The sequence below is a fragment of the Chanodichthys erythropterus genome, chromosome 12 (genome assembly GCF_024489055.1).
Source record: "Chanodichthys erythropterus isolate Z2021 chromosome 12, ASM2448905v1, whole genome shotgun sequence".
NCBI classification, from domain to species: domain Eukaryota; kingdom Metazoa; phylum Chordata; class Actinopteri; order Cypriniformes; family Xenocyprididae; genus Chanodichthys; species Chanodichthys erythropterus.
The window spans coordinates 11,029,898-11,056,034 of record NC_090232.1 but is presented as its reverse complement, the minus strand read 5'-3'; the positions used below and the strand labels follow the sequence as shown (position 1 = coordinate 11,056,034).

Sequence of the window (26,137 nt, the reverse complement as noted above, 5' to 3'; positions counted from 1 at the left end):
TATTTATTTATTTATTTTTTGACATTTACTGACAAGGTAATACAACACAATATATAACGTTCTAGTGTGTATTATTTAAAAAAAAAAAAAAAAAAAAAAAAAAAAAAAAATGAAGGTATGAAAGTATGAACACTTGGAAACTGGAAAATGCGTCATCACAGTCTGTGAAAAGGGTCCATACGACAGAAAAGATAACCAACATATTTTCAAATATCACTATAAAATAATATTCCCTATTAGTTTTGGAATTCAAACAGTAAAGAGATTGAATACCTTTAATAAATTTAATTTGCGGTCCATATTTTGGCATGGTTTTAAGAATTTTAATTTTAAATTATTTTTGGGCAACTTCAAAGTTAATTCATTATAAATTCAAATATATAGAAAATATGAAGTAGGTGAAACTAACTAACTAACTAAACTAATAAGAAGAAACAAACAAGTTCAACAGATCATTTAGTTGGACCCACTGATCTACATAAGTTACATTGTATCAGTGGTTGGACCTTTTTGATCTTCGTAAGCTTAGCGTCTCTTGTTGTCATGGTGACGGGATTGTTGACGTGAGTTCAATGAAGGATCATCAGGTAACGTTATGTTGTTTGAGTTTCTAGTAAGTTTTTTTCAAGTGCGTTTTGAATTATGAATATCGTTTCAGATAGAATTTAATTAACAAACAAACAAACAAACACCAAAACCAAAGTAGGCTATTTCAAATAAAACACTCCGTTTAATGACGACGTTGCATGTTTTACAGTGGCGTCAACTTCTCACTTCCGGTAAGTTTTTAATAACAAACGGTTCATTGGAAATTTCCCCAGTTATTTGCTATAATATAAATAATTGATTTATGTCGAAGCTCTAAAGAGAGAATTTGAAAACTATTGTTTAAAAGAGTACAAGACTAAGTATTGAATTTATGGCATGTCAACTAACGTTACCCACTCACAGGCGTAGGTTGTTTGTTATGATCAAGAGTCTCTGTAAAGTCCAGTTGGCATGGAGGTGGTTCATTCTGCCCCAGAGACTTTCTCCAGGAGTGTAAAGAAAAAAAACCTACTTCCTCTAAGCCAACTGCTGGAGGACACCAGAAAAAGCGGAAATGTCCCTCATCACCTTCTGGAAACTAGTAAGGAACACTGTTGTTGTTGTTGTTTTATTATTTATTTCTTAAACATTATAGCTTTTAACAGGCCACCAACATTACTTGTGTTTTATGAAACTGATAATCATTTGTCATTTCACATTAATGTATATAATTGTGTCTCTGTTGTCTCTCAGGGGTGTTTGCCAAACTGAAGAGTAACAGTATAGTTCAAGCCGAACCATCAGAGCTGCACTTCAGTGGCTTTGAAGTAGGAAAGGATTATAGGAAAATCCTGGTTCGTTTTTTTTTTTTTTTTTTTTACATTGTTCAGTATTCTTGCTAAAAACGAATATAATACATTTTTAGTGAGAAATGTCTATTGGAATGTTTACATGACTCATATAATGGTTATATAATGTGACTTTGTGTCATTTGCCTGAAAAAAAAAAGTATTATATTTAATTCTAAAAAACCTCAGTGGACACTCCATTTTCTGAAATGCATGACCAAATTTCCACCAATAGTACTGTGCGGTCCGTGGGAAACAAATTCTCTCATGAGTTGTAGCTGAAAGCAACATTAGAGAAGGGGAAGAATATGGGAGGAAGTGTGATGTAATGACAAACGCTGTTGTTGTTGTTTTTTCCCAAGAAACTTGTCAATGTCTCCTCTGAGGTGCTCAGTGTCCACATTTTACCCCCTCAGACAAGGCATTTCCAAATTAAGTACACCAAAAAGGTAACCATCAACCTGCTTTCAAATAGCAATTTTACAGATATGCTTTAAAATTGTACATAATCATGATTATTCAAGATTATTTCAGTTTCAGAACTCAAACAGCAAAGAGGTAAACTAAACAAAACCTGTCAAGAAATGCTTGGGCTATATTTCTTTATTATAGATATATTTTATTATTATTTTTTTTAAATAAACAATATTTTGCACTCAGAAAATGAAGCTTATTTAATGACCATTGAGATTAGGAAATTCACTCCGTGTTTTCACTACCGTGATTTTTAAAATATCAGCCAGTGCTGACTGTAGTCCCTGTTTTAACTGCAGTGCCGACTGGTTCCGGGTCTGGCTTACACTGTTACGGTGCTCTTCCGACCGGACGAGTGGCGTTACTTTTCCGATAACATCAGGATTCATGGCATGGTAAAAACATGTTATTGTCTAATATTTGCCCATGCAAATTCTGAAAGGGCTCAGAACAGTTATGATGTGTCTGTGTTTGTGTTTTTGTCAGGGAGAGGAGAACTTACTGGTTCCTGTTCATGCATATCCTGTTATCAATGATCTTCACATCCCATCTCATATTAGTCTTCCACCAGTGCCACTCGGCCAGAGGTATGCAATAATTCTCATATTACACCAATAATGTGTATACGATAACATTTTTGTTATCAAATAACTATGATATATGAATACACACACTAGTGTTCAAATGTTTGGGGTCATGTTTTTTTAGGAAATTAATATTTCAATAAGGATGCTTTACATTGATCAAAAGACTTTTACATCTTTACATTGTTGCTTTTCTTTTGAACTGCATCACGGTTTCCACAAACATATTAGACAGCACCACTGTTTTCAACATTGACGAAAAGAAGAAATGTTTCTTAAGGAACAAATCAGCATATTAGAATGATTTCTGAAGGATCATGTGACACTGAAGACTGGAGTAATGATGCTGAAAATTCAGCTTTGCCATCACAGGAATAAATTATATTTTTAAATATATTCAAATAGAACACTGTAATTTTAAATTGCAATAATATTTCACAATATTCATGTTTTTACTGTATGTTTGATCAAACAAAAGCAGCTTTGATGAACATAAGAGACTTTGGTAAGCATAATTTGACTTTCTTTTGCTTCTATAGTGCCAGTCATGTGATTCCACTAAGCTGCAGTTGTCCGATAGACTTTGAGTTCGAAGTGCACTGCCTTCAGCCCCATAAGGCCTTTACTGTAAGACCGCTGTCAGGTAACCAGTTTCCTTCACAATCGACATATCTGCTGTTAGAGAGCAATGGAAACCAGTATACATGCATAAATCCTGGTAGAACTCTAGTTGCTGATCAAATGTATACTAGACTTACTTTGTTTTTAATTTACTGTAACATAAACATAAATAACAGATGTTATCTGTATGTTAATCAGGGATCATTCCAGCAAATGGAAAGACCACGTTAAAAGTGACATTTACACCTGTGCGGTACGGTATAGCTGACATCACACTACAGCTGGTGATCTCTCAGTTCAATTCCAAACCTGTCATCTGGACAGTGACGGGTTCCTCATCTCCATATCTGCTGCTCAGGTAATACTACAGAAAAAATGAAAGATTGCAGTGCAATGCCCTAAAAACATTCATAACACCTTAGCAACCACAATAGGAACCTGCTACTTGTATATTATTTTTACAATAACATTTACATCCTAAAAGTTTTATTATTATTGAGAAAAAAAAAGAAAGTAAAATGTAGTGTAAATGTCTGATTTCAGATGCTTTTGCACAAACATTAATGGCATTTGTGTTCTCTATGCCTCAGTAAACCTGAAGGAAATGGTGATGATGATCATTTTGTTGAAGAGTGGAAGACTGCTAATGGAAAATCGTTGGCTGTTATATCCCATCATAAGCTAAAAACATCTCCCTCCCATGTAAGAAATTGTGGTAACACTTTACAGTTATGTTTCATTAGTTAACTACTTTAGTTAACATGAACTAAGAATGAACATTACTACAACATTTATTAATCTTAGTTAATGTTCATTTCAGCATTTACTAATACATTATTAAAATCAAAAGTTTGTTAATATTAGGTAATGCACTGTGAACTAACATGAACAAACAATGAACTGGATTTTTATTAACTAACATTAACAAAGATTAATAAATATGGTAACAAATATATTGTTCATTGTTCATGTTAGTTAATACATTAACTGATAATGTTAACAAATTAACCTTATTGTAATGTGTAACCAAAATTGTATTATTGTTTTTGTTTTTATTTCTATTCTGAAAAGATCTATTGAGTTTCATCTGTCGAGTATTTCAGTTGTGCTGTTTATCAGCAAAAATATTGGTCATTCAGCATGGTCTTTCTAGTTGAGCAAGGCAACCAGCACCCAAAACAGAAAGTCGTGCTTGCCTTTTCAACTGGGTCTAAATGGTTTTAGGCTGTGCAGATGCAGGAATTTGAATTAGCTGAGGTCAATTTCATTTTGGGCCATTAAAAACAGTAGCGGAGAGGTTTGTGTGAGATTGAATTACAAATTTAATTTTATTGTTTGCACTGAGCTTACTGAATTGAATTTGAATTGACCACATACCCTTTCAGCCATCAAATGTGGGAAACACACACACAGTATTAAAATCATAAGCCAGCAAACTTTTAGCTGTGGTATTGTCTGAAGTATGCAATTTCTATATTAAAAATTCAATTTTTTTATTTATATCAGCAAATTATGTTAATCAGATGCACAATCATATAGAAATTCATCATGCATACAGTCACATTATTCTGTTTTCACAGGGAAGTAAGAAAAAGACCAAACCTGATCCACAGCTGCAGGTTTCCACCACAGATGTCACCACTCATGCAGGACTGGTTAAAATGCTTCTCCAGCCACAAGACAAAATAAGATATAAGGACCTCCGGGAGGGTAAGAACACCACATTTCTCATCCAGAGAGCCTACGAGGTGCATGTTAAGAACTAAAACCGTGGAAATAAAAGTTTGGCAAAGGCAGCAACCTGCTTGCTGGAATACTGATGTATTCACCAGGCTTTTAAACTAGCATAGCTTTAAAGGGATAGTCCAACTAAAAATAAAAATTCTGTCATTAATTAATCACCCTCATGTCATTCCAAACCCGTGAGACCTTTGTTCATCTTTAGAACAGAAATTAAGATATTTTTAATGAAATCTAAGAGCTCTCTGACCCCTCCATAGACAGCAATTTAATTACCACTTTCAAGGCCCAGAAAGGTAGTAAAGATGGTAGTTAGTTAGTTAAAGAAGGTAGTTAAAATAGTCCATGTGACTGCAGTGGTTCAACCTTAATGTCATGAAGCGACGAGAATTATTTTTGTGCACAAAAACGACTTTATTCAACAATTTCTTCTCTACCGTGTCAGTCTCCTATGCTGTTTACATTGTAAACACAGTATAGCGCCTCTGACTCATTATTGGCCAGCTCCTGCATCAGCATCACACGCATGCGTCGTGGTGCTTATGTGAACAGCGTCGGCCAATACTGAGCCGGTGTTCTGATGTAGAACTTGCAAGCGATGAACGTAAACAGGGCTGACACAGGGAGAGAAGAAATTGTTTAATATATATTTTGTTTTTGGTTTTGCACACAAAAAGCTTTCCTGCAGCTCAGTGTTTAGAGCATGGCACTAGCAATGCCAAGGTCATGGGTTCGATCCCAGGGATTGCACATACTCAGATACAAATGTATAGTATAATGCAATGTAAGTCGCTTTGGATAAAAGCGTCTGCCAAATGCATAAATGTAAATGTAAAAAGTATTCTCGTTGCTTCATGACATTAAGGTTGAACCACTGTAGTCATGTTGACTATTTTAACAATGTTTCTGATACCTTTCTAGATCTTGAATGTGGTAATTTAATTGCTTTCGATGGGAGATAAAAAAAAAAAAAAAGATTTCATCAAAAATATCTTAATTTGTGTTCCAAAGATGAATGAAGGTCTTACAGGTTTGGAACGACATGAGGGTGAGTAATTTTCATTTTTGGATGAACTAACCCTTTAAAGACCAACGTTTTTCCTCCTCAAGAGACAAAGAATAAATGCCCCAATTTATTCAAAGTAAAATTATTTTGTTCTTCGATTGGGGGTAAAAAGAATTTCAAAATATACTGTTAGCGAACATCCCAACACCGCACACACTGCTGAGAGCAATGTTTAGATGAATATGTAAATACGCTGTGCACTTTTCTTCTTAACAAAATAAACACTGGTGGAGCCACAGAGTACAACGACCACAGACCTATGGTAGTTTGAAGGTGTTTACCAGTCAGAGCGAAGTTTTCCAGAAAATTCACTTTGCTGTTTCAAACTCCCAAAACAAACTCCAAACAAACTTAGTTTTGGCCTGATTTTGTTCGAAAGGACTTCACACCAGTTCATTTTTCTCTTTATTTTGCTTGAAGTATATCAGGGCCTTTTTGGTGGTCCACCAGCATCTAACTAGCACTAAAAAGCAAAAACCTGCCAGACTAATTATTGCTATAGTTTAGATAATAATAAATAGAATACCATATTCCAATTACAGTACATGCCCCTTTTGCAATATACCCAACCTGAAAATGGTCTTTTACAGTGGTGCTTTTCTTGACTTCTAAGGCCATTCTCTAGCTTACACTGTATGTAACACTTTAATTTGTGCTGCCCTCATCAGTGTCATCACTCTGTATGTAATTCTAGTCAAATCTGATCAAGGCAGTAGAGTAGTTTTTCTTTTTTTTAACCTGACTCTCAGAAACAATTCTTACCCACTGTGGTGTGTTTGATGCCAAATATGTGACATATCCTAAATAACAAAAACCTTGAATTATAGACTGACTGTTCTGGCCGAAACACATATACAGAATTCAATTTTAATAATTTAATCAGATTTCAAACCGTACATGAACGTATTTGGATTGGATTTGTAAAACAACATACAACTAATCAAATTTGAAACAATGTGACCAGAAATCACATTTAATTTAATTCAAGATACCTGTGTGTTTTATTTGTTAAAGCCATGTCTTATACCAAGGTTTCAGACCAGACAAGAGAGATGAAGGAAGCTGTGTTTTTAAAGAAGGTCCAACAAAAGGAGGAGAAAGCCAAACATATCCGCTGGTGTGTTGCTCCATGTGATTGTATAACATATATGACAGATGACATATTCTGATTTTACATACAGTCTAATATATTGAACTGGAAAACCCTTAAAACTAGTGTGTTTTATCCTTAGGCAAGTTGATCTGGGTGACGACCCATGTTCAACAGAACAGAAACTTAAAATTTTGAAGGAGCAAGATGAAGCAGTTGCTGCATACAAAGTAAGCCAGGGTATTGGTTTGATTTATATTGAACATCTTCCACTGAATACTCATATACTTTTTATTTGCATTTCAGCTAAAATACAGCGGTGAGTCAGTAGCCTTTTCAAGATCTTCAACTAAGCTTTTCTCACGACGAATTTTACGAGATGTTGGACAGGTACGTGAATGTCTTTCTTATTGACATTTTGATCTTGAAAATCATGTTTCTAGTCTGTATCTTCAGTGTAGGCTCTGTCCCAATTTGCATGCTTATATTGCAATTATGTACATCACCGATGGAGAGAAAGTACATAGTTTTGAGTAGGTAGCAAGAAAGTATGACAAGCTCATATCATAATATTGCATATTGATGCCACAGACTCACATTAGTCACATATGACAAATGAGTCAAGCATGTAAATAGCATGTAGCTGAAGTCACTATATTAAAATGTTTTAGACTCTATATTATAACAGCTCTATATTATAGTTCCCAGAATGCACTGCTGATTTCATCAGCTATGGCTCTGGCCAGCTGGAGGTCAGACATAGAGCGCTCAGACTCTTCCAGCAGGCTGCTCGTAAGGTAACATATCTCATTACTCAGCATTATTGTTGTAAATGAATGTGAATGTCATTCAACTATTATTTAACGCTTTACTGTGTTCAACTCACAATGCTGATTTATCTGTACTTGTAAATAAAATGTTGTAGTATTATAACTATGTTACATTGTGTTGTGTTTAATCGAGGTTGTTCTTCAATGTCGGATGAACAAGAGGCTTGTGTCATTAAGAGAACTTGTTCGCAAAACCAGGAGTCTGCAGGGAGACAAAGAATCAGGTTGCGATTTTATTTATATTATTTTTTTTTATTAATACTTGTATTCAGCAAGGACACATTAAATTGTTTAAAAATGAGAGTAATAAGTTTTACAGGGTTACAAATTTATTTTTATTTTTTTTTATATTTTAAAATGAAATTTATGTTCATCAAACACACTTAAAAATGTATCACTGTTTCCACAAAAAAATATTAAGCATTACTGTTTGCATCATTGATAATAATCCAGCGTTAGCGTCAGTTCTGTCAGGTCACGTCAGTCAAGTTCGCATCAGCTGACTCCCAGGTGACTTACATCTACCTATAGGAATACAACGCCTATCACAGCATCCATATACAGTATAAGCTCCTCAGTATTATCAGCAGCTATTGCATTTTTCAGGAGCAAATTACCCTCCTCCATCCCAAGCTCTTCCTGTCTTCAGTCAGGATTGGCCTTATGATTCCCCTGAATCATAATAATTCTTGAAATATGTATACATGTTAAATTATATCTATAGAATTATATCTGCATATGTTGGTTCTGTTCTGTTACCCTAAGGGGGTTTATTGCTGCTCTCCCTGCTCTTATCCATGCTAGGCTGCATGGATGCGCAGGGAGTTCTTGCCTAGAACAGAACCATACCGCCAACACAAACTCTATGCAATTATCAATCATATTTGACGATAGTGGTCCTGACAGAAATAAGAAATGTTTCGTGAGCATCAAATCAGCATATCAGAATTATTTCTGAAGGATCATTTGACACAAAGAAAAAAATCTGCTTTACCATCACAGGAATAAATTACATTTTAAAATATATTCAAATAGAAATCCGTTATTTTTAATGATTTTTAATGACTGTTTTTACTATATTTTTGATAAATTAAATGCAGCCTTGGTGAGCATAAAAGACTATTAATATATCAACAATGTAGAGACTACAATATAAAAACTATGAGTTAACTATAAACGAATAGTTTGGAAATGATATGTAAGTACTTTATTACTGTATACGTACTTAATATAAAGTGTTACCAAAAAATCTTGCATACTCCAAAATTCTGAACGGTAGTGTATAATGCTATTATGTCATTATAGATTTAACAAGACATATCACCATAATAGATATATATTTTTTTAAATATTCATCTGTTGTTTTGTTTTAGATGGGGATGAGAAGCCACACTTTTTTAAGCTGACACCAGAAAAACTTCTGCCCACTACCTTCAATACATTTATACCTGAAGACCAACCTGACGAACTTGTGAGAGACTGCTTATGGAACAATTTTGATGCAAAAAAACTAGAGTTCAATATTTTCAGTTACTGTAAATAGTATCGAAACCTCTTAAAGAGGTACATTTTGTTCAACAAATGCCAAAAAGTTTCAGTTCAACATTTGAGATCTTTTTGTGGCATTGAAGACAGTGTTGTGTTGTGGCTTTCAGGCTGTGAATGCATTGGGCTATGTTCCTGTAAGAATGCCTGAAGCAGATATGAAACTCAGGACTCCATTATTCAACCTAAAGGTACGGGAAGAAAGCGCTTTCCCCACTCCTTCATTGTCTGATAGGGAAATTTTTGTCTTGTAATTTTTCTTAAAGTTCCTGTAAATATCCACTTTTGGCTTGAAATGTCAGATGTGGTTTTGTAATACGTCTAAATTGATGAAAAATACGCGAGTGATGTTCTTATGTGAATGTGTGCGTATGGTTGAGTGGCGAGCCACAAAATAAATAAATAAGTAAAATTGAGGTGTTACAATTTATTTCAGTGGTCCACTTTAAACACTATACTAACTTTGCAACTACATGTCAACTAACTCTCATTAGAGTAATAGTAGACTGTTAAGGTTAAGGTTAGGTGTTAGGGTTTGGGTTATTAGAATAAGTTGACATGCAGTTGCAAAGTTATTTATAGTCAGTAGAATGTCTGTTGGGGGACCATCAAAAAACATTTATTAATGTTATCAGCCAGTATAATGAGAATTGTGCATGTCTATTATTAAGGTTCCCCAGCGTTACAGACTGTTGGGTTATCAGCCATTATCTGTCTATGATGCAGCAGCAACATTCGTTCCTCCTGACCTTTGTAGGACATTACGCACCGGAGCACAGGTAAACAACATGTTAATGGGCTATTTTTAGCCATAAAATAATGAATTGTTATTTGTTTGCATGAAAATTAGTTTGGAAACATCTATTGTGTTTGGTCTATTCGGCATTGTGTTGTTATAGGATGAGCTGTTGCCTGTGATGAGATGTCCATCTGTAGAGCTCAGTGAGGATGATGAAGATAAGAAACCAGAGGAAGATGATGAATCACTTCAGGATTTAGGTCCCACACTTAGTTTCAGTGCACCTGAAGCTCTTCTCAGACCGCCCAACGCCCACCCTCTTCGGATTTTTGTATGTTTTTTGAGCCACGAATATTATATGCTGAGAACGCCATGCCCAAAATATGAAAAAAGCAGGGTTACTATTGTTAGCTAAAACTAAAAATATAATCATTAACAAACAAACGTATATAAACATAAACAACCTTTTCATTACCTAAATTAAATTAAATTAAATTAAATTATGTATGCACAATAATTCTACAGCATTTATTAATCTGGTAACACTTTACAATAAGGTTCATCAGTTAAACATTAGTTAATGTATTAACTAACATGAACTAACAATGAGCAATACATTTGTTACTGTATTTACTAATGTTTGTTAATGTTAGTTAATAAAAGTACAGTTGTTCATTGTTTGTTCATGTTAGTTCACAGTGCATTAACTAATGTTAACAAGATTTTAATAATGTATTAAATGTTCAAATTAACATTAACAAAGATTAATAAATGCTGTATAAGTGCAGTTCATTATTAGTTCATGTTAACATTAGTTAACTAATGTAGTTAACTAATGTTAACTAATGAACCTGATAATTTCAACATTTACTAATAGATTTTTAAAATCCAGAGTTGTACTTGTTAACATTAGGTAATGCACTCTGAACTATCATAAACAATAAACAATTAGATTTTTACTAATTAATGTTAACAGATATAAATTATTGCTCAGTATTAGTTCATGTATGTTAATACATTAACTAATGGTAACAAAAGCACTTTATTGTAAAGTATTACCATGAAACTGAAATAAAAAATGATTAAATACTGTTTATATATATATATATATATATATATATATATATATATATATATATATATATATATATATATATATATATATATATATATATCCTGATAAAATGACAAAAACAGACAACAAAATTATTATAATTATTGAAATGAAAATGGAAAAATAAAAACTAATTCAAAATATTAATAAAAACTACAATAATGTATTAAAATTATGATACTAAATGATATAAAGAATACTAATGAGACTAAAATAAGACTGGACAAAGTAGTACATGCTGTACTTATTCACAGTTCTGATGTGTAACTCTATAGTATGGAAGAGAATTAGGGCCAAGCAATAATAAAAAAATAAAACCATCTCAAGATTAAAGTTGTTGCATTTTGAGAAAAAAAGTCTAAATAAAATGTTGAGAATAAACTCGTTAAATTTCAAGAAAAATGTTGAGATAAAATGTTGAGAATAAACTCATTAAATTATGAGAAAAAAGTCATTAGATTACGAAAACAAATTCGTTAAATTACGAATTTGTTCTCTTAATTTAACAACTTTTTTCGTGTAATTTAATGACTTTATTCTCAACATTTTATCTCGACTTTTTTTCTCGAAATTTAATGACTTTATTCTCAACATTTTATCTTGAATGTTTTCTCGTAATTTAACGAGTTTATTCTCAACATTTTATCTTGACTTTTTTCTTGAAATGTAACAAGTTTTTTCTCGTAATTTAATGAGTTTATTCTCAACATTTTATTTTGACTTTTTTTCTCGAAATTTAAAGGGTTACTTCAGGATTTAGCATTAAGCTTTGTATTAGTAGAATACCACTAGTATTTTCGAATTACCGTGCTTTCCCCCTTCATATCAGCCCGAGATGAGAGATTTATGCATTTTTATTCTGTAAAAAAGCCTCTGATGATGCAAAAATCGTCATTTTGCGTCATCGGAGGCTTTTTTGGCCAGAGGCTTAAAACTACAGCCAGTAAAAGCAGGTAGTTCCACATTTTTTCACCACGCCCATACATATGCGCGTTTGAGGTTACTCACGGACATAGATCAAAGATTTTATCAAAAGTGGGTGTCAATTATATTTTTAAGCTTAACATATTTTGTTATAGTCTGCACTACATCAGTGGTTCATCTCGCAAATTTATCGGTCTCTGCAGTCATCTCGACCAATACAGCAACAGGCTTTTGTGGTAACATTAGCATAAATAGATAAATAAACTAACTCAGTTTTACAGAACAGAGGCTTTACTTTGATAACAGTCAACTTATATGCAACTTATATGCAATTGTCTATCTAATGTTACTTTGCTAAGTTTGCAGTTTTACTGCTACCTACAACACTACATATAGGCTACTGTGTTATCAGTCTAGTATCAGCGAGTCTTACCTCTAGGCGAATACGCTTAGTACCAGATGCCCAGGCTGTTCGTCCTCTGGGAAAGTGAATATAGATGGTATCGCGGTGTCCTTCAGAATGGTTCTCTTCATTGCAAGGATATTTGGTTCGTAGTCCTCGTGCTTGAAATGGAGACTACATATTCTGCGTTTTTTTAGGTTTTCTATAATGGTGTCATCTCCAAACTTCGGGTGTTTGATGGCCCGCAGCCACTCTTTTACATCGCTCCAAATCTTTAACTTAATCGGAAAGTTACTTGTCCTTTCCTGGTTTTGGGTGTACATCCAGGTATAAAGCAATTTAGCACCATTTCGCTGTAAATGTATGAACTAACTCACGATTTATAGAATTAATATGTAACAAAGCAAGCCTAGTTGTTTGAATTTTCCTGGTAATGTAACCGATAGGCGTGGTTTGGGCGTGGCCTCGCAACGGCAGCAAAACAAGTGCATTCTGGGAATTGTTGTCTTTCATCCACATTAGTCAAAAATACATTTTCTGCCTTTTCTCAGTCTAGAAAGCTCCAAATTAAAAAATAATTTCACATTTCTACTACATAAATGACCAATTTTAAATACACGTTCATCTTTCCAGGGGTGAAGTACCCCTTTAACAACTTTAATCTTGAGATGGTTTTATTTTTTTTTATTATTGCTTGGCCCTAATCCTCTTCCGTACTGTAAGGGTTCTGTTTTTTTTTTTTTTTTAATCAGAAGTATTGAATTTTTTAATTCAGACATATCATAGACATCTTTGAATGTGGCTCAGTCTTACTTTGTTTGAATTCATCTTTTTTATTTTATTTAGAATCCTGTGCCGCACGTTTATGCCTTCAAACCAGCTCCGCTTTACCTGGAGTGTGACCTGGACTTTCATTTGTGTCCATTGCCACGATACACTGTCCCTAAGGACAATGTCGTGGGCGTGCATGCCCCTCAAGCACAGAAGAAATTTCTAGATAGAAAGGTTTGTTGAGAATTTATACACATTTTTGCACATCGTAATTTAAAACATCAATCTACGTGGTTTTATATCATATCTGGTACTTGTTTGTGTATTACTATCTGAAACAATCAGCATCCAGGACAGAATTATGTTTTATAATATTTAATTTAATGTTATTACTAAGAATACATTCATCCTGTAAACATTTGCTTGAAAATATCAAATGCAGGATATAATCAAAGGCATTATGTCGTGGAAGAAGTTTCCCTCTATGGCCTTGAGCACTTTATCCAATATTTCGACTCTAAGAAGCGACTGCGCCCCACGCATGTAAGTATTACACTCTCACATAAACATTAATTTGTTGGCTTACCTCTCATTTGCACATGCAATAAAACTAGTCCAAAATTATTTTCTATCTAGGTCTGACCCCTTCAGTACTGTCCTTCTGCCTGTGGAGGCCCCTCCAGCTCTTCAGGGTCTGCCTGACAGCATCAGAGACGAGATTCAAGCTGGAGTGTAAATATAGATTAACGCCAGCTTCAATAAACCCTCCATCTTTAATTGTTTGTGATGGCATTTACAGATTCATGCTGGTTTGATTTCTCTGGCAGGTCTGAGAGCTCAGAGCTCTGTCTCACTCCTGAGATGGTTGAAGCAGAGTTTGGTGTGTCTGAGAGATCTTCAGCTACATCTGTTAAAGGGGATCAAGATGAAGGCAATGGGTTGGTACAGTGGGTTATCAAATATAACATTTTCCCCTAAAGGTCCCCTTTAAGTAAACATAAACAGTTAACAGCAAAGTAATCAAATGCTTGTCATTAGCTTATATTAGAAACGTGCAAGTGACAGCAGCCAATAAACCGGCTACTGTCTGTGTCATTTAATGTTAATCAAACAATGAGAGAAGAAAAGAAAACGAGAGAATCATTCACTGCTCTTCACTGAATAATTATAGTAACTTTAATACGAATCAATGTATGTTTAATTCATGTGGTGAAGACTGTACAGTTCAATTTCTGTATAGTAGGCTATTATTATAGGCTAAATTATTTAATTTGTTCATTAGTTCGTTTGTGTATTTGACCTATTGTTTGTAATTTTATTTTTTGTGGTATTACTGACTGTTTCAAATCGCTGTTGTTTGTTGTTCTGAAAGAACAGATTAAGGGGTTGGGGGTCATATGGGGGTTTTATGAAACCATTGACGGAGGCCCCCCTCAAAAAGTTTTGCTTAGGGCCCCCAGAAGTCTAGGACCGGTACTGATGTCAGAATTCATAGTATTCATAAAACAGTAAGCGAAAAGTACCTAGATACACATCCACTGGACACTTTACGATCCCATGAGGCCATGGGAGAGGATTTATGAATAGCAGTGAAGGAACGGTACTAACGCCGTAGGTCACACGATAGTGACAACACGGCGAATATAGTGCATCTGAATTTAATTCGTACTACACACATTCATACTGTATTGAATGTACTTTTTTAATGGTCGAGAAGTAAGTTTCAAACCAAATGTAGTACCTACTATACAGTATGCGATTTTGGTCATTTTGAGGTTGACATATGGATGAATAGAAACATAACCTTGATCTTCTCTTTCTGCAAGTTTCAGAACTCCAGTAGCACCAGTCGCCTCTGCAGGATCAACCACAAGGTAAGCACCAGCACTTTAATCACTTAATCCATCAATTGGTGATGTAAAAGCTATAAAACAACAGTTCTTAAAACAAAAGGGCAGTTTTTGTTTGTTCTAGCTTACAGGGGAAGTTGATTCCACCATCTGGCCATGAGAACAGCAAATGATTTGATTTGTCGTGCAGGTTGCAAGATGCAGATGACAAGAGATAAAGTTTCTTCCTCTCTTTAATTTTTGGATCTCAGGGACACACGTGAGCAGCCGCTGGAGTCAACACAGAACAACAGACTGGGACCAAAAGTGCTGGGTAGATTAAAAGAATTGAAATCTACAGGCAGAGTCAGCTGTGCCTCATCATGTGACAATAAATAGCACTTTTATCTTCAGAAGAGGTAGAAAATGGTAGGTTTCTTTATGCTTTAGTAATTGTTTCATATTCTGTTAATAAGCACAACTAGAACAATGAAAAGCAGTGCCAGCTCAGATATACGTGCAGACTTTAACAAAATACAGTGACAAGCCACCAGATGGCATTAAATGCCTGACACATGAAATTCAGCAACTGTACCTTCATAAAAAGATGTTATGGTCAATATTTGTATAGGATCTTCTTTATTCATGAGTTCAATTAAAGATTTTTTTTTTTCTAAACTTATTTCCTTTATTATTCAATACGATTTCTAGTAAACCTAAACTACAAAGAAGACACTTCATCAGTCAAGGGTGTCATTTTAACAGTAGATTTACAACAAACAACTCATATGGGCATAGTTTGACTGAAACATTAATTAAAAAAAAAATTATATATATATATATATATATATATATATATATATATATATATATATATATATATATATATATATTTATTTATTTATTTATTTATTTATTTATTTATTTTTTTTTTTTTTTGGCAAGTTACCATATATAACAGCAGTCCTCTATTTGACATGAATTCCAAGTTTGTGCAAAGTATATTTTTTATTTTAATAAATTTGACATCATAACCATATGAGTTAAAATATGAAAATATTCTGGTTATTTCCAAGTTATATTGAAAAATAAAAATATCTGATTTTAAATGTAATGAGAGAAAAGAGAGAAGAAGAGGGGAAAAAAAAAAAAAAAAAAAAAAAAAAATAAAAAAATATATATATATATATATATATATATATATATATATATATATATATATATATTTATTTATTTATTTATTTATTTTAATTATTTTTATTTATTTATTTATTTATTTTTACTATTGTGACAACTTCAGCATTTGCAAGTGTTAGATTCAGTGAGACGTGAGACATTGATTATGAGGAAGAGAGCAATGATCCTTTCCAAGCTTCCATTTTACATGGTCTGGTTTGCACTCAAGCAAATGTCAGCCTGGGTCTATTCTGTCTGACAGTCTCTCATCCACAACAGTTTTTCTGCACCACTCTCACCTCCACATTCACCTCACAATAGCAAAACGCTGCTTGATTCCTCTCCCTGGGGACAAAGGGAGAAAAAGCAGCCTAATTAGCACCCTGTATTGCACGAGGTTCATGGTCGGTTGACACCTGATAACTGTCACGTCATTTGCATTACAAGCTGTTCTTGTAATGATCATTGTGATAATTCTCACCTGCTTTCCATTATCAACATCTCTCAAATCTTAGGACCTGGAAAAACACGCAACTAGATTATATCTATAAAAAAATCTCTGATTAAATGCATGAAAAGTTTTGAAACAAGTCTGATTGAATGTCTCAATACATGACAAAGATATATTTATGTAATCAGTGAGTATTCAAAAAAATAGTTAAACAATAATCGTAAAAAAATACACCCAGAGACGCTGATACCTAATTTCATTTTACATTTCAGTCTATGTTTTCCTCTCAGGAGTCAAAACTACAATGTTTGCATTTCCAACACAGCTCCTTAACTAGCCTTTAATGTTTGGTAGGTCTAATTGTTGGTCTACCTTTCCCAATGGAGAACATGCTCTGAAGTCATAGATTGTCACATTAAGGGCAAGTCTGAACAGGATTATGCCCACAATAACTGCACAGTTTGATCACTAATTTTTCCCCCAACAAACCAATCAATCCACAGTACACACGAAATGTTAGGAAAACTTCTAAAATATTTTTATTTATTACAGCACATACAAGAAGAGAACATTGTGGACTAAAATGGTGTACCCTCCTTTTTATTCTCATGTAAAAAATATACTTAAAAACCCTTAATTTTATCACATTACAGGATGTTCTGCTTTGGTATTTATGCTTGCTTAATAAAAGCAAAGCTTTGACAACAAGACAACAAGGCTTAGGACCAGTTGCTGAGAACGTGTTTGAAATTTAAACTGCATCAAAATTGAAGGATATTGTGCAAATTTACCAATGCTGAGTAAAACCCACTTACAGCATGACATCTCACAGAGAGTATAGCTGCACAATTACCCTACAGTTCTACCATTTTAGGCATCACACTACCTGAAACTGTATTCACACACTGCAATACTTCATAGCAACAGCATCAGGAACCAAAATGACCAAAAGCAGAAGATCATTTTGGTGTCCGAAATTACTTTTGAAGAAAATCCTGCATTAGTGAGGCTGAAACTGTCTGATCTGTCATTGTTTACGTGCCTTCACAAATTAGATTTAGGTCTTGTGAAATGCCAAGTCTCTGACTGACTCGTCTATAAATAGTATATGTATTAATTTGAGATCAACCAATTCCTCTCAAATGATGCCAGATTTCTCTGTAAGGGTGAATGTGCAGTCCATGATCCTGACACATACTGTGAATTTAAGTCTATTTCAGCATAGATCTATTTGTCTTTCTTATCCTCCACGACCTCAGAAAAATCCTCCTCCCTAAGAGTCTTCACTCGGGCCTCCATGTTGGTGATCCTCTGTTTGATCTTGTTCTGGCTGGCTGTCCAATCTGCCAGAAGACGAGCGAATTTGGTCTGCATCACGTCTAAATTAGTCTCCAGCGTGCAGATCTTTTCCTCCAAGTCCTTCGGGTCTGCGCCAGCAGCGGCCGCAGCCTCATCGATAAGATTGTCTTTCATCAGAATAGCCCTACCTTTCTCCTCTAGAGCCTTCTTGGCTTCTGGGTACTCAGTTAGTGCTTCCATCAAGTCATCTTTCGAGAGTGCGAACAGATCAGAGTATCCCACACTGCGGATGTTAGCAGTCCTGCGGTTTCCAGCTTTACTTCCTTTGATGCCGAGGATGCTGATCTCGCCAAAGTAAGCACCATCACTGAGCACCACAAACTGCGTGACGCCATCATCCGCCACAACAGCTAGTTTGCCTTCTTTGATGATGTACATCTCCCGCCCAATGTCGCCCTTCTTGCAGATGTAGTCGCCAGGACTGAAAACCTGCGGTTGAAGTTTAAGGACAAGCTCGACTAGAAGTCCTGCCTCGCAGTCCTGGAATATACGCACCTTCCGAAGGGTTTCCAGATGCACGTTGATGGCGATCTCCGCCTTAAGTTTATCTGGGAGGTTCTTGAGCACTTCCTTTTCATCGCAGGTCTTCTGTTCGGTCCAAAGGTAGTCAAACCACTTCACGACACGGGCCTCCAAATCTTTGGTGACCTTTCGGAACTGCATGTACTGCTTGATGGAGTCGATCTTGGCCTGGAACTCTGCGCGGGATGCATTCATGTTTGAAATCATGGCACCGACGTTACCGACGATGGTGGCGAAAATGAGCACGCCAATGAGAAAATCAGAAACAACAAATAAATACTCAATATCTCTGACAGGCGGTGGCGTCTCTCCGATTGTGGTGAGCGTGAGTGTGGACCAGTACAAGCAGTAGATGTACTTCCTGGCAAGACGACCAAACTCAGGGTCACTGATGTTGGGGTACACCCAAGTGTCTGAGCCAAAGCCGATTGTTTTTGAGATGGCAAAAAAGATGCAGCCATTCCAGTGGATGATGATAAGGATGTACAGGACGAGATTGCTGATGCGAAAGATGTTAGGGAAGTTGGTTCTGGTTTCAGTGCGGTCAAAGAACTCAAACAGTCGAGCCATTTTGAAAAGCCGGTTGAATCTTAGTTCGGGATTGTTGTAGCCCACTTTCAGCATTAATATGTCTGTCGGCATCATGGAGAAGATATCAAATTTGAATTGCGGTGACTTTTTGTAGTGTTCCAACAGCTTCTTAGATTCTCTCACCAGTAAGCCTTGCTCCAAGAAACCTGCGAAGCAATTTCAACAAGTTATGTACATTGTTTATTAGGGATGTATATGTATTCAGTCAGTCATGCTTCAATCCAGAAGGGGGCGCCCGTGGTAATACAATGCTGTTTGCTAACCGCCACAACAGGAAAAAGAGCAGAAGACGAATCACTTGAGCGCTTGTAAACAAAGTCCACTACATAGTGCGCACATGTCGAATGCGACTTTTTGCACCCATGGACAAAGGGGAATACTTTGAAAGGCTCATGCACTCAACCGTGCATGAAATAAAGCACGGAAAATTAAGTATAGGAGGGTTGGCCTTAAAGGGATAGTTCACCCAAAAATGAAAATGTGATGTTTATCTGCTTACCCCCAGCGCATCCAAGATGTAGGTGACTTTGTTTCTTCAGTAGAACACAAATGATGATTTTTAACTCCAACCGTTGCCGTCTGTCAGTCGTATAATGCTAGTGGATGGGAACTTCTACTATAAGAGTGAATAAAACTTGCATTGACAAGTCCAAATTAAACCCTGCGGCTCATGACGACACATTGATGTCCTAAGACACGAAACGATCAGTTTGTGCGATAAACAAACAGTATTTATATCATTTTTTAACTCTAATACACCACTATGTCCAACTGCGTTCAGCATTCGCTTGGTGATGTCTGATCGCGCTCTGACAGCGGCAGTGATGTCTCGCTCTCATTGAAGTATATGCGCGAGACATCACTGCCGCTGTCAGAGCGCGATCAGACCAAACGAATCGAGTGCTGAACGCAGTTGGACATAGTGATGTATTAGAGGTAAAAAATGATATAAATACTGTTCGGTTTCTTGCACAAACTGATCGTTTCGTGTCTTAGGACATCAATGTGTCGTCACGATCCGCAGGGTTTAATTTGGACTTGTCTATGCAAGTTTTATTCACTCTTATAGTAAAAGTTCCCATCCAATCCACAGCATTATTTGACTGACAGACGGCAACGGTTGGAGTTAAAAATCATCATTTGGGTTCTACTGAAGAAACAAAGTCACCTACATCTTGGATGCGCTGGGGGTAAGCAGATAAACATCAGATTTTCATTTTTGGGTGAACTATCCCTTTAAGCTTTGAATATTTAAAGCTACAGTCTGTGACTTTTGGCCCTCTAGCGGTTAATAAACAGAACCGCACGCGTCTTGCGGAAGAGCATTGTAGCTGGAGCTACTTTTCTCTGTGTATGTCTATGGTGAGTCACGCAGTTACTGTGATACTCTGCGGCGGGTCCTACCAGTCTAGTCTGAAATAGTCTGAATATAAACACTTATTATAAGTGTATCATAATGATTTAGGGTAAGACAAAAACACGGTTTGGAAAATGGATTCATGTTGTACATTCTCATTATATAATTTGTGTAAATTTTTAACACAAAAAAAGTTGCAGACAGCTGCTGTAAATATAGTGTAAGTGGAGCAAATTGTAACACTCCTAATGCACAAGTTTTATTTTTTATTATACTATTTTTTTTTTGTACTTTTATAACACAAGATGCTTTTCAGTTTTGTAGCTGATTGTGACCAAATACCTTTTGTTTTTTATCAGCCCTGAAAAAAAAAGACCTATGCGAGAGTGCGTTCTGATTACTGCTTAGTGCTTAATACACGATAGGAGGCTGTACTGTACCAATTAGGGGATTAAATGTCGCTAGGTGGAACAAACTGTGATTTGCACTACTGTCTGCTCAAAATAAATGAAAAGAAACCTAGAATTGTGGATTTGTTCCTTTGTCTGGTAATACTTTAATTTAGGGTCCAATTCTCACTATTAACTAGTTGTTTATTAGCATGTATATTACTAGGATATTGGCTGTTTATTAGTACTTATTAAAGCAGATATTTATGCCTTATTCTGCATGACCATATTCAACATCCCATAATCCTACCAATACCTAAACTTAACAACCTCCTTAAAAACTATTAATAAGCAGTAATTAGGAGTTTATTGAAGCAAAACTCATAGTTAATAGTTAGTAAATAGTGAGAATTGGACCCTAAACTAAAGTGTGACCATTTTTCCTATTTGTACAGAACCGTGACCCCAAAACCGAGGTATGTACCGAACCATGACTTCTGTGTACTGTTACACCCCTATTGTTTATAGTATGTTATTTAGCACTGGCAAATTATTTCCCTGTAGAGCAGTTGTAGCAGTTCAATGAAACATTAGTTATTGAATAAAAATAAAAAGAAATATGATTTTAGTTTACATCTTAATTTTATGTGATTTCTGTAGCATTTTAATTTATAAATAGATTAATAAATTCTGAATAATGTAATAAAATAATTCAAATACTTTTAAGTCAGCCTGCAGCCCCTTTAGCAGTTTGCTGAACCATTGCTTTAGATGGATTTTTAGTTCATTCACTCTTATAGTTAAATGTGACAGTTAACACAAACAGAGAAAATTAGAAGAATAATCTCACCTGTCCTTGATCTCACAAATGTGTCAAAGTAGTAGATAACATCTGATGAATAGTCAAGAACTATCCATAGGATGGTGTAATCATCCTGCAGCTCATTAAAACAGGCTCTGAAAAAAAAAAAAAAAAAGATCATAAAAGACAGAATTTAGCATTAAATTAGAGCTATCACCACACAACAGCACCAGAATGTTTCTGGTGTACAAAACATTATGATATCTTGCTTGCTTAGTGGGGGACACTTATTATTCATCATTATTATTGATTTGACTGCACTATTGGATGAGAACTGAACTGAGATGGATGATGACATTACTGTTTTTCTGCAGAACAGCATCAATTTAATAATCGATGATCTTTACAACGGAACTGAATCAATACTGAACTGACTTCAGCTGAACAATGACTCTATTTTCCTTGAGAGCTGCTGTACAGCTGAATTAAACTCTGTTTGCATCATTGAATCATTTTCCTGTTATCACTGTAAAGCTGCTTTGAAGCAATCTGTATTGTATAAAGCGCTATATAATAAAGGTGACTTGACTTTTATATTTATGCATATAGTTTTCTTGTTTGATAGCTGTGATATCCCCATTATTTTAGATAATATTTAATATTTAATTTATATTAATATATTTTAATAATTAGCATGCAACTTCTAATATGTAAAATTACCTGGTAATGAGCATCATTAGGTTGTAGAAGACAGGTATTGCTACAATGGTCAGCCAGTGATAGTACAAATCTGTCGCTGGATCCATAATCCAAACCTGTTTTCTAAAAAAAAACATATATACATATATACGTTTTATACATATATAAGTTCAGGACTGAACAAAGAACTACATTTAATTGCATTTAATTGGGATAAAATACTCACGGTTTCTCCTCTTCCTTCTTTTTATCATCCTTTTTATCATCTTTCTTCTCATCTTTCTTCTCATCTTTTTTCTCATCTTTCTTCTCATCTTTTTTCTCATCTTTCTTCTCATCTTTCTTCTCATCCTTTTTTGGTTCTTCTTTCTTTTCATCTTTCTTTATCTCTCTGTCGTCCTTTTTGCTGCATTAAAATGAAAATTGACATTTAGTATGTAGCAATTAGCATAATGTACTTCAACACAACATGTAATAATATTTAACTTTCCCACATACTCATCTGTATTGTTGCAGTTGTTCATATTCAGTGTTGCAAGAGGCCAATGATTTGCATTGTTGTTAAAGCTGTAAAGACAAATGTATATATTCTTATCCCTGCAATCTGATTAGAGATAAAACATTATGAAACATGCACTTCATAAAAAAAAAAAAAAATGTTGTTTTTGTTACGATTTTACCACAGTTAATTGCAGTGTGGGAAAAGTGCATTTTCCTCCGAGAAATTCCTTTACTGGTAAAAGCACGGTCTCTTACTGTCAGGCCCAGACGAAATCTACATTGGATTAACAATGGGATTTAAATGGATCTGCTAAATGGATTAAATGGATGTGTTCAACGGTGTTAAATGGAGCTGAGAGTACTACGTTCTCTTTGGTAGTTGAAAACATTATCAAATTAATCTCAATAAATGATCACGTAAGGGGAGAGAGATGTGAAGAAATTGAATGATGCATTTTCAAATTCTGTGTTAATCTTCTGCATTTTCAGATTGTGGGCCTACAGAATGTAGGCATGCTTACAGCTATATGAAATGCATTTAAGTCTGTTAAATGTGAGCAAATAAGTCTTCTGCTAGACTAGCAGTATAACAATGACCATCATCAGGAGGGGTTGGGGTTCGAATACCAAGGCCTAAGAAAGTGAGAGTGCGGCAGACAGCCTGGATTATAAGGTTACTGTCAGCACATCCTCTCTTAATGTCTTGAGAATCACATTTAATCTCACCACAGAGGGCATTACATTAGGGCTGATTATGTTTCCTCTCCAGGTATTTTTTGAACAATTGGTTTGCTGAAAATGCAGAAGTTATGCATTAATGTCTAAATTTGTTCACATCTTCTGCCAGATATAGTGATAGATGCCATTCACACTAAGTGAAAACAGCAACTTTTCTTTGCACTAAGTGTAATTAGTGATTAGAGTCAGTCATTGTTAGAACCAAATATTGGCAGATACTATTTGCAACTCAGTGTATTGTAGTATATTATAAAACAGATAACAACATATTCAGTGTAAATGATTATTAAAATCATAAATGGTTGCTGCCTAATTGGCGCATTACTTGTCCCTGTTCCTAAGGCCCTCCCCTAACCTACTCCTAACCCTACCTGATAAACACTTTATTCCCACTATGAAATATGCGTTTGGCACTTTATTTCCACTTTTCATTTTTTTTTTTTTAATAAATGCCTTTCTGAGCTGATATGCGATGATAAAAGGTAGAAGAATAAGTTCAGAAAAAGACAAAATTGAATTCAGGTCGGTCACGTCAACAGCTAACACCACCCACCTTACACTCTACGCCACTGTTATCTGTTATCAGCAGGATTTCTTTTGTAATTTTGTCAGGCTCAATCAGACAATGGTGGGTGGAGTTAGTGTAAATAGCATCTGCCAGCAAGTCGGGCTATTTGCACTTAATTAGGGCTGCCCCCTAATAGCCGACTAATTGTTAGTCTACTAGAAGAGGCTTATTTTTATTAGTCGGTTAGTCACAGAAAGAAAAAAAATTGTGGTAGACCGTAAGGGATAGATAGTTAATCTTGGGTCCTTGTGGTAATTACAGTATGTCGGGCAGGAAATCCAAACATTCGCCTATCATCCATTGACCTCAAATATGGCTTATTTGAAACATGTAAGTAGTAGCAGCTTTATATGGCCGCTCGCTCTAACTTTTAACTAGATAAATGTGTGCTGTTATTAAGCGCATATCCAAGTGTTTGTGTGGAGTGTGGAAGCTGAAATATTAGCACGCTTACTGCAAGAAATAGAGGCGCCGGCGCGATCCCTTGCATTTTTTCTGATAACAGTGGAAACATCTTAAAATACTCCATCATTTTTGGTCATACAGATAAGAGTAATACATCATTGAAAACTGCAAAGGGTCTTTACTTAATACTTTTATTTGTGTAAACTCACAGTAACAAGAAAACATTGTGCCTTTGTAAAATAAAGAAAAAAATGCAGGATGCGCTTTCTACCGTCTCAGTCTCCCTGAACTGGAGCGCGTCACAAAAATGAACCCAAACTTAGTGTATACTTGCCTCACAGACTTGAGAAACATATCTATAGAAAGCCTGAAATGTCTACTTTTAAATGAACCAATTCAAATTGAAAAGAAATACTCTCTGCTTATGTAATCTGTGTGAAAGGTGCATTTCTCTCTAAAGGCGAGTTCACTATACTGCGGAGATGGCGAGTCAGTATCGTCAACTTCATCTTTGCAGCTGACACTTACTCAGAAAACACTACTAAAATGTCTCCTTGCTATTTTTTTCCTGACACATTCATAATCATTACTTTTGCCGGTACTTTGCGGAAAGCTTTATGTGTGTGTTTTTAAGCACAGAAATAAGCTATAATATGCTATAGGCTATATTAAAATAATGTAAACGGTCATTACGCTTTCGTAATCTCCTCAGTATATATTTAAGTAGTTTGAGATCAAATATTTTTGGGAGGTCACTGTGTACATGGATTCATTTCCACTCACTTCCTCCTACGCAGCTGGTCCAGTCCTCTGTCATCCAACGATGCATCCGTTTGCATGTCTTCAGACTCCTCCGTTAATGTAACTGAATCACTGCATTCTGAAACTTTACATTTGGTAGACCTTCCTCCAAACCTCGGAATGAACTGGGACATCCTGAAAGTGAAGGTACAGTGGCTTATTAAAGTCACTTATGATGCACAAACAATTCTCAAATCTCACAACACAGCAAAAGATCAAATCACCTGCCCATTAGTCCACGGGGTGGCTGATCACTGCAAAAGAGACAAATACACACCAAATGAAATATAAGGACTTTTGAATGTGACAACTGTTCTAGATGCAAAATAATGAATGACTTGTCTATATAGGCTATGTCTGTGGTATCCCCTCTGACCTTTCTCCTCTCTCGATCCATTCAATAGCTGGCTCAGGAGTGAACGCAGATCTTTGTGAGGGGTATGACTGTTCTGTGCAGATTTTAGCCATTTTCTTTCCTAGGCCATTCACTGCAATTTGATCACATCTGGAACATTTGTGTAATCACTCCTGTAAACCGGAATACACTTCCATTAGTGAACATACGGTATGTACTTCATAGTTCTTACTCATTTTGTCACATAAACAATGTTCAAATTCATGAATAAATAGTATTACAGCTAATTTTAGTAGGGTTGAAGTGATGCATTTTCA

At 35.3% G+C, this 26,137-nt stretch overlaps 2 protein-coding genes across 4 annotated transcripts; one reads left to right on the top strand and one right to left on the bottom strand.

Moving 5' to 3' along the window:
- The first annotated feature begins 652 nt into the window (after positions 1-652).
- Positions 653-15,761, top strand: cfap221 (cilia and flagella associated protein 221). Of its 3 annotated transcripts, XM_067404709.1 has the most exons (25): positions 653-779; positions 952-1,129; positions 1,282-1,382; positions 1,739-1,825; positions 2,150-2,245; positions 2,337-2,437; positions 2,974-3,077; positions 3,254-3,413; positions 3,646-3,757; positions 4,636-4,765; positions 6,876-6,978; positions 7,094-7,181; positions 7,258-7,341; positions 7,653-7,748; positions 7,915-8,005; positions 9,155-9,252; positions 9,437-9,517; positions 9,998-10,105; positions 10,226-10,396; positions 13,353-13,511; positions 13,720-13,820; positions 13,914-14,009; positions 14,105-14,215; positions 15,104-15,151; positions 15,379-15,761. In XM_067404709.1, exons 2-25 carry the CDS (start codon positions 1,000-1,002, stop codon positions 15,503-15,505), a joined length of 2,583 nt encoding a protein of 860 aa, XP_067260810.1. In that variant the 5' UTR covers positions 653-779; positions 952-999; the 3' UTR covers positions 15,506-15,761. The 3 variants fall into 3 exon arrangements, with proteins under 3 accessions (XP_067260810.1, XP_067260811.1, XP_067260812.1); XM_067404710.1 differs by having other exon boundaries at positions 716-1,129; positions 15,110-15,151; XM_067404711.1 differs by lacking the exons at positions 653-779; positions 1,282-1,382; positions 1,739-1,825 and having other exon boundaries at positions 1,091-1,129.
- Positions 15,762-17,960: 2,199 nt separating this feature from the next.
- Positions 17,961-25,933, bottom strand: LOC137032427 (cyclic nucleotide-gated channel cone photoreceptor subunit alpha). Its single transcript, XM_067404189.1, has 8 exons — positions 25,842-25,933; positions 25,690-25,719; positions 25,448-25,600; positions 22,951-23,019; positions 22,679-22,858; positions 22,474-22,575; positions 21,802-21,908; positions 17,961-19,351 (listed from the first exon to the last, which is right to left on the bottom strand). Exons 1-8 carry the CDS (start codon positions 25,931-25,933, stop codon positions 17,961-17,963), a joined length of 2,124 nt encoding a protein of 707 aa, XP_067260290.1.
- Between the last annotated feature and the right edge of the window lie 204 nt (positions 25,934-26,137).

Bases quoted from the DNA above. Each gene is read 5' to 3' on its own strand.
- cfap221 (XM_067404709.1), top strand. From the start codon at position 1,000: ATGGAGGTGGTTCATTCTGCCCCAGAGACTTTCTCCAGGAGTGTAAAG. The intron at 1,130-1,281 runs GTAAGGAACACT...GTTGTCTCTCAG, and splicing joins TCATCACCTTCTGGAAACTA to GGGTGTTTGCCAAACTGAAG. The intron at 2,438-2,973 runs GTATGCAATAAT...TTGCTTCTATAG, and splicing joins CCAGTGCCACTCGGCCAGAG to TGCCAGTCATGTGATTCCAC.
- LOC137032427 (XM_067404189.1), bottom strand. From the start codon at position 25,933: ATGGCTAAAATCTGCACAGAACAGTCATACCCCTCACAAAGATCTGCG. The intron at 22,859-22,950 runs GTATGTGGGAAA...ATTTTAATGCAG, and splicing joins AACTGCAACAATACAGATGA to CAAAAAGGACGACAGAGAGA. The intron at 19,352-21,801 runs GTGAGATTATTC...ATTGCTTCGCAG, and splicing joins ATTTGTGAGATCAAGGACAG to GTTTCTTGGAGCAAGGCTTA.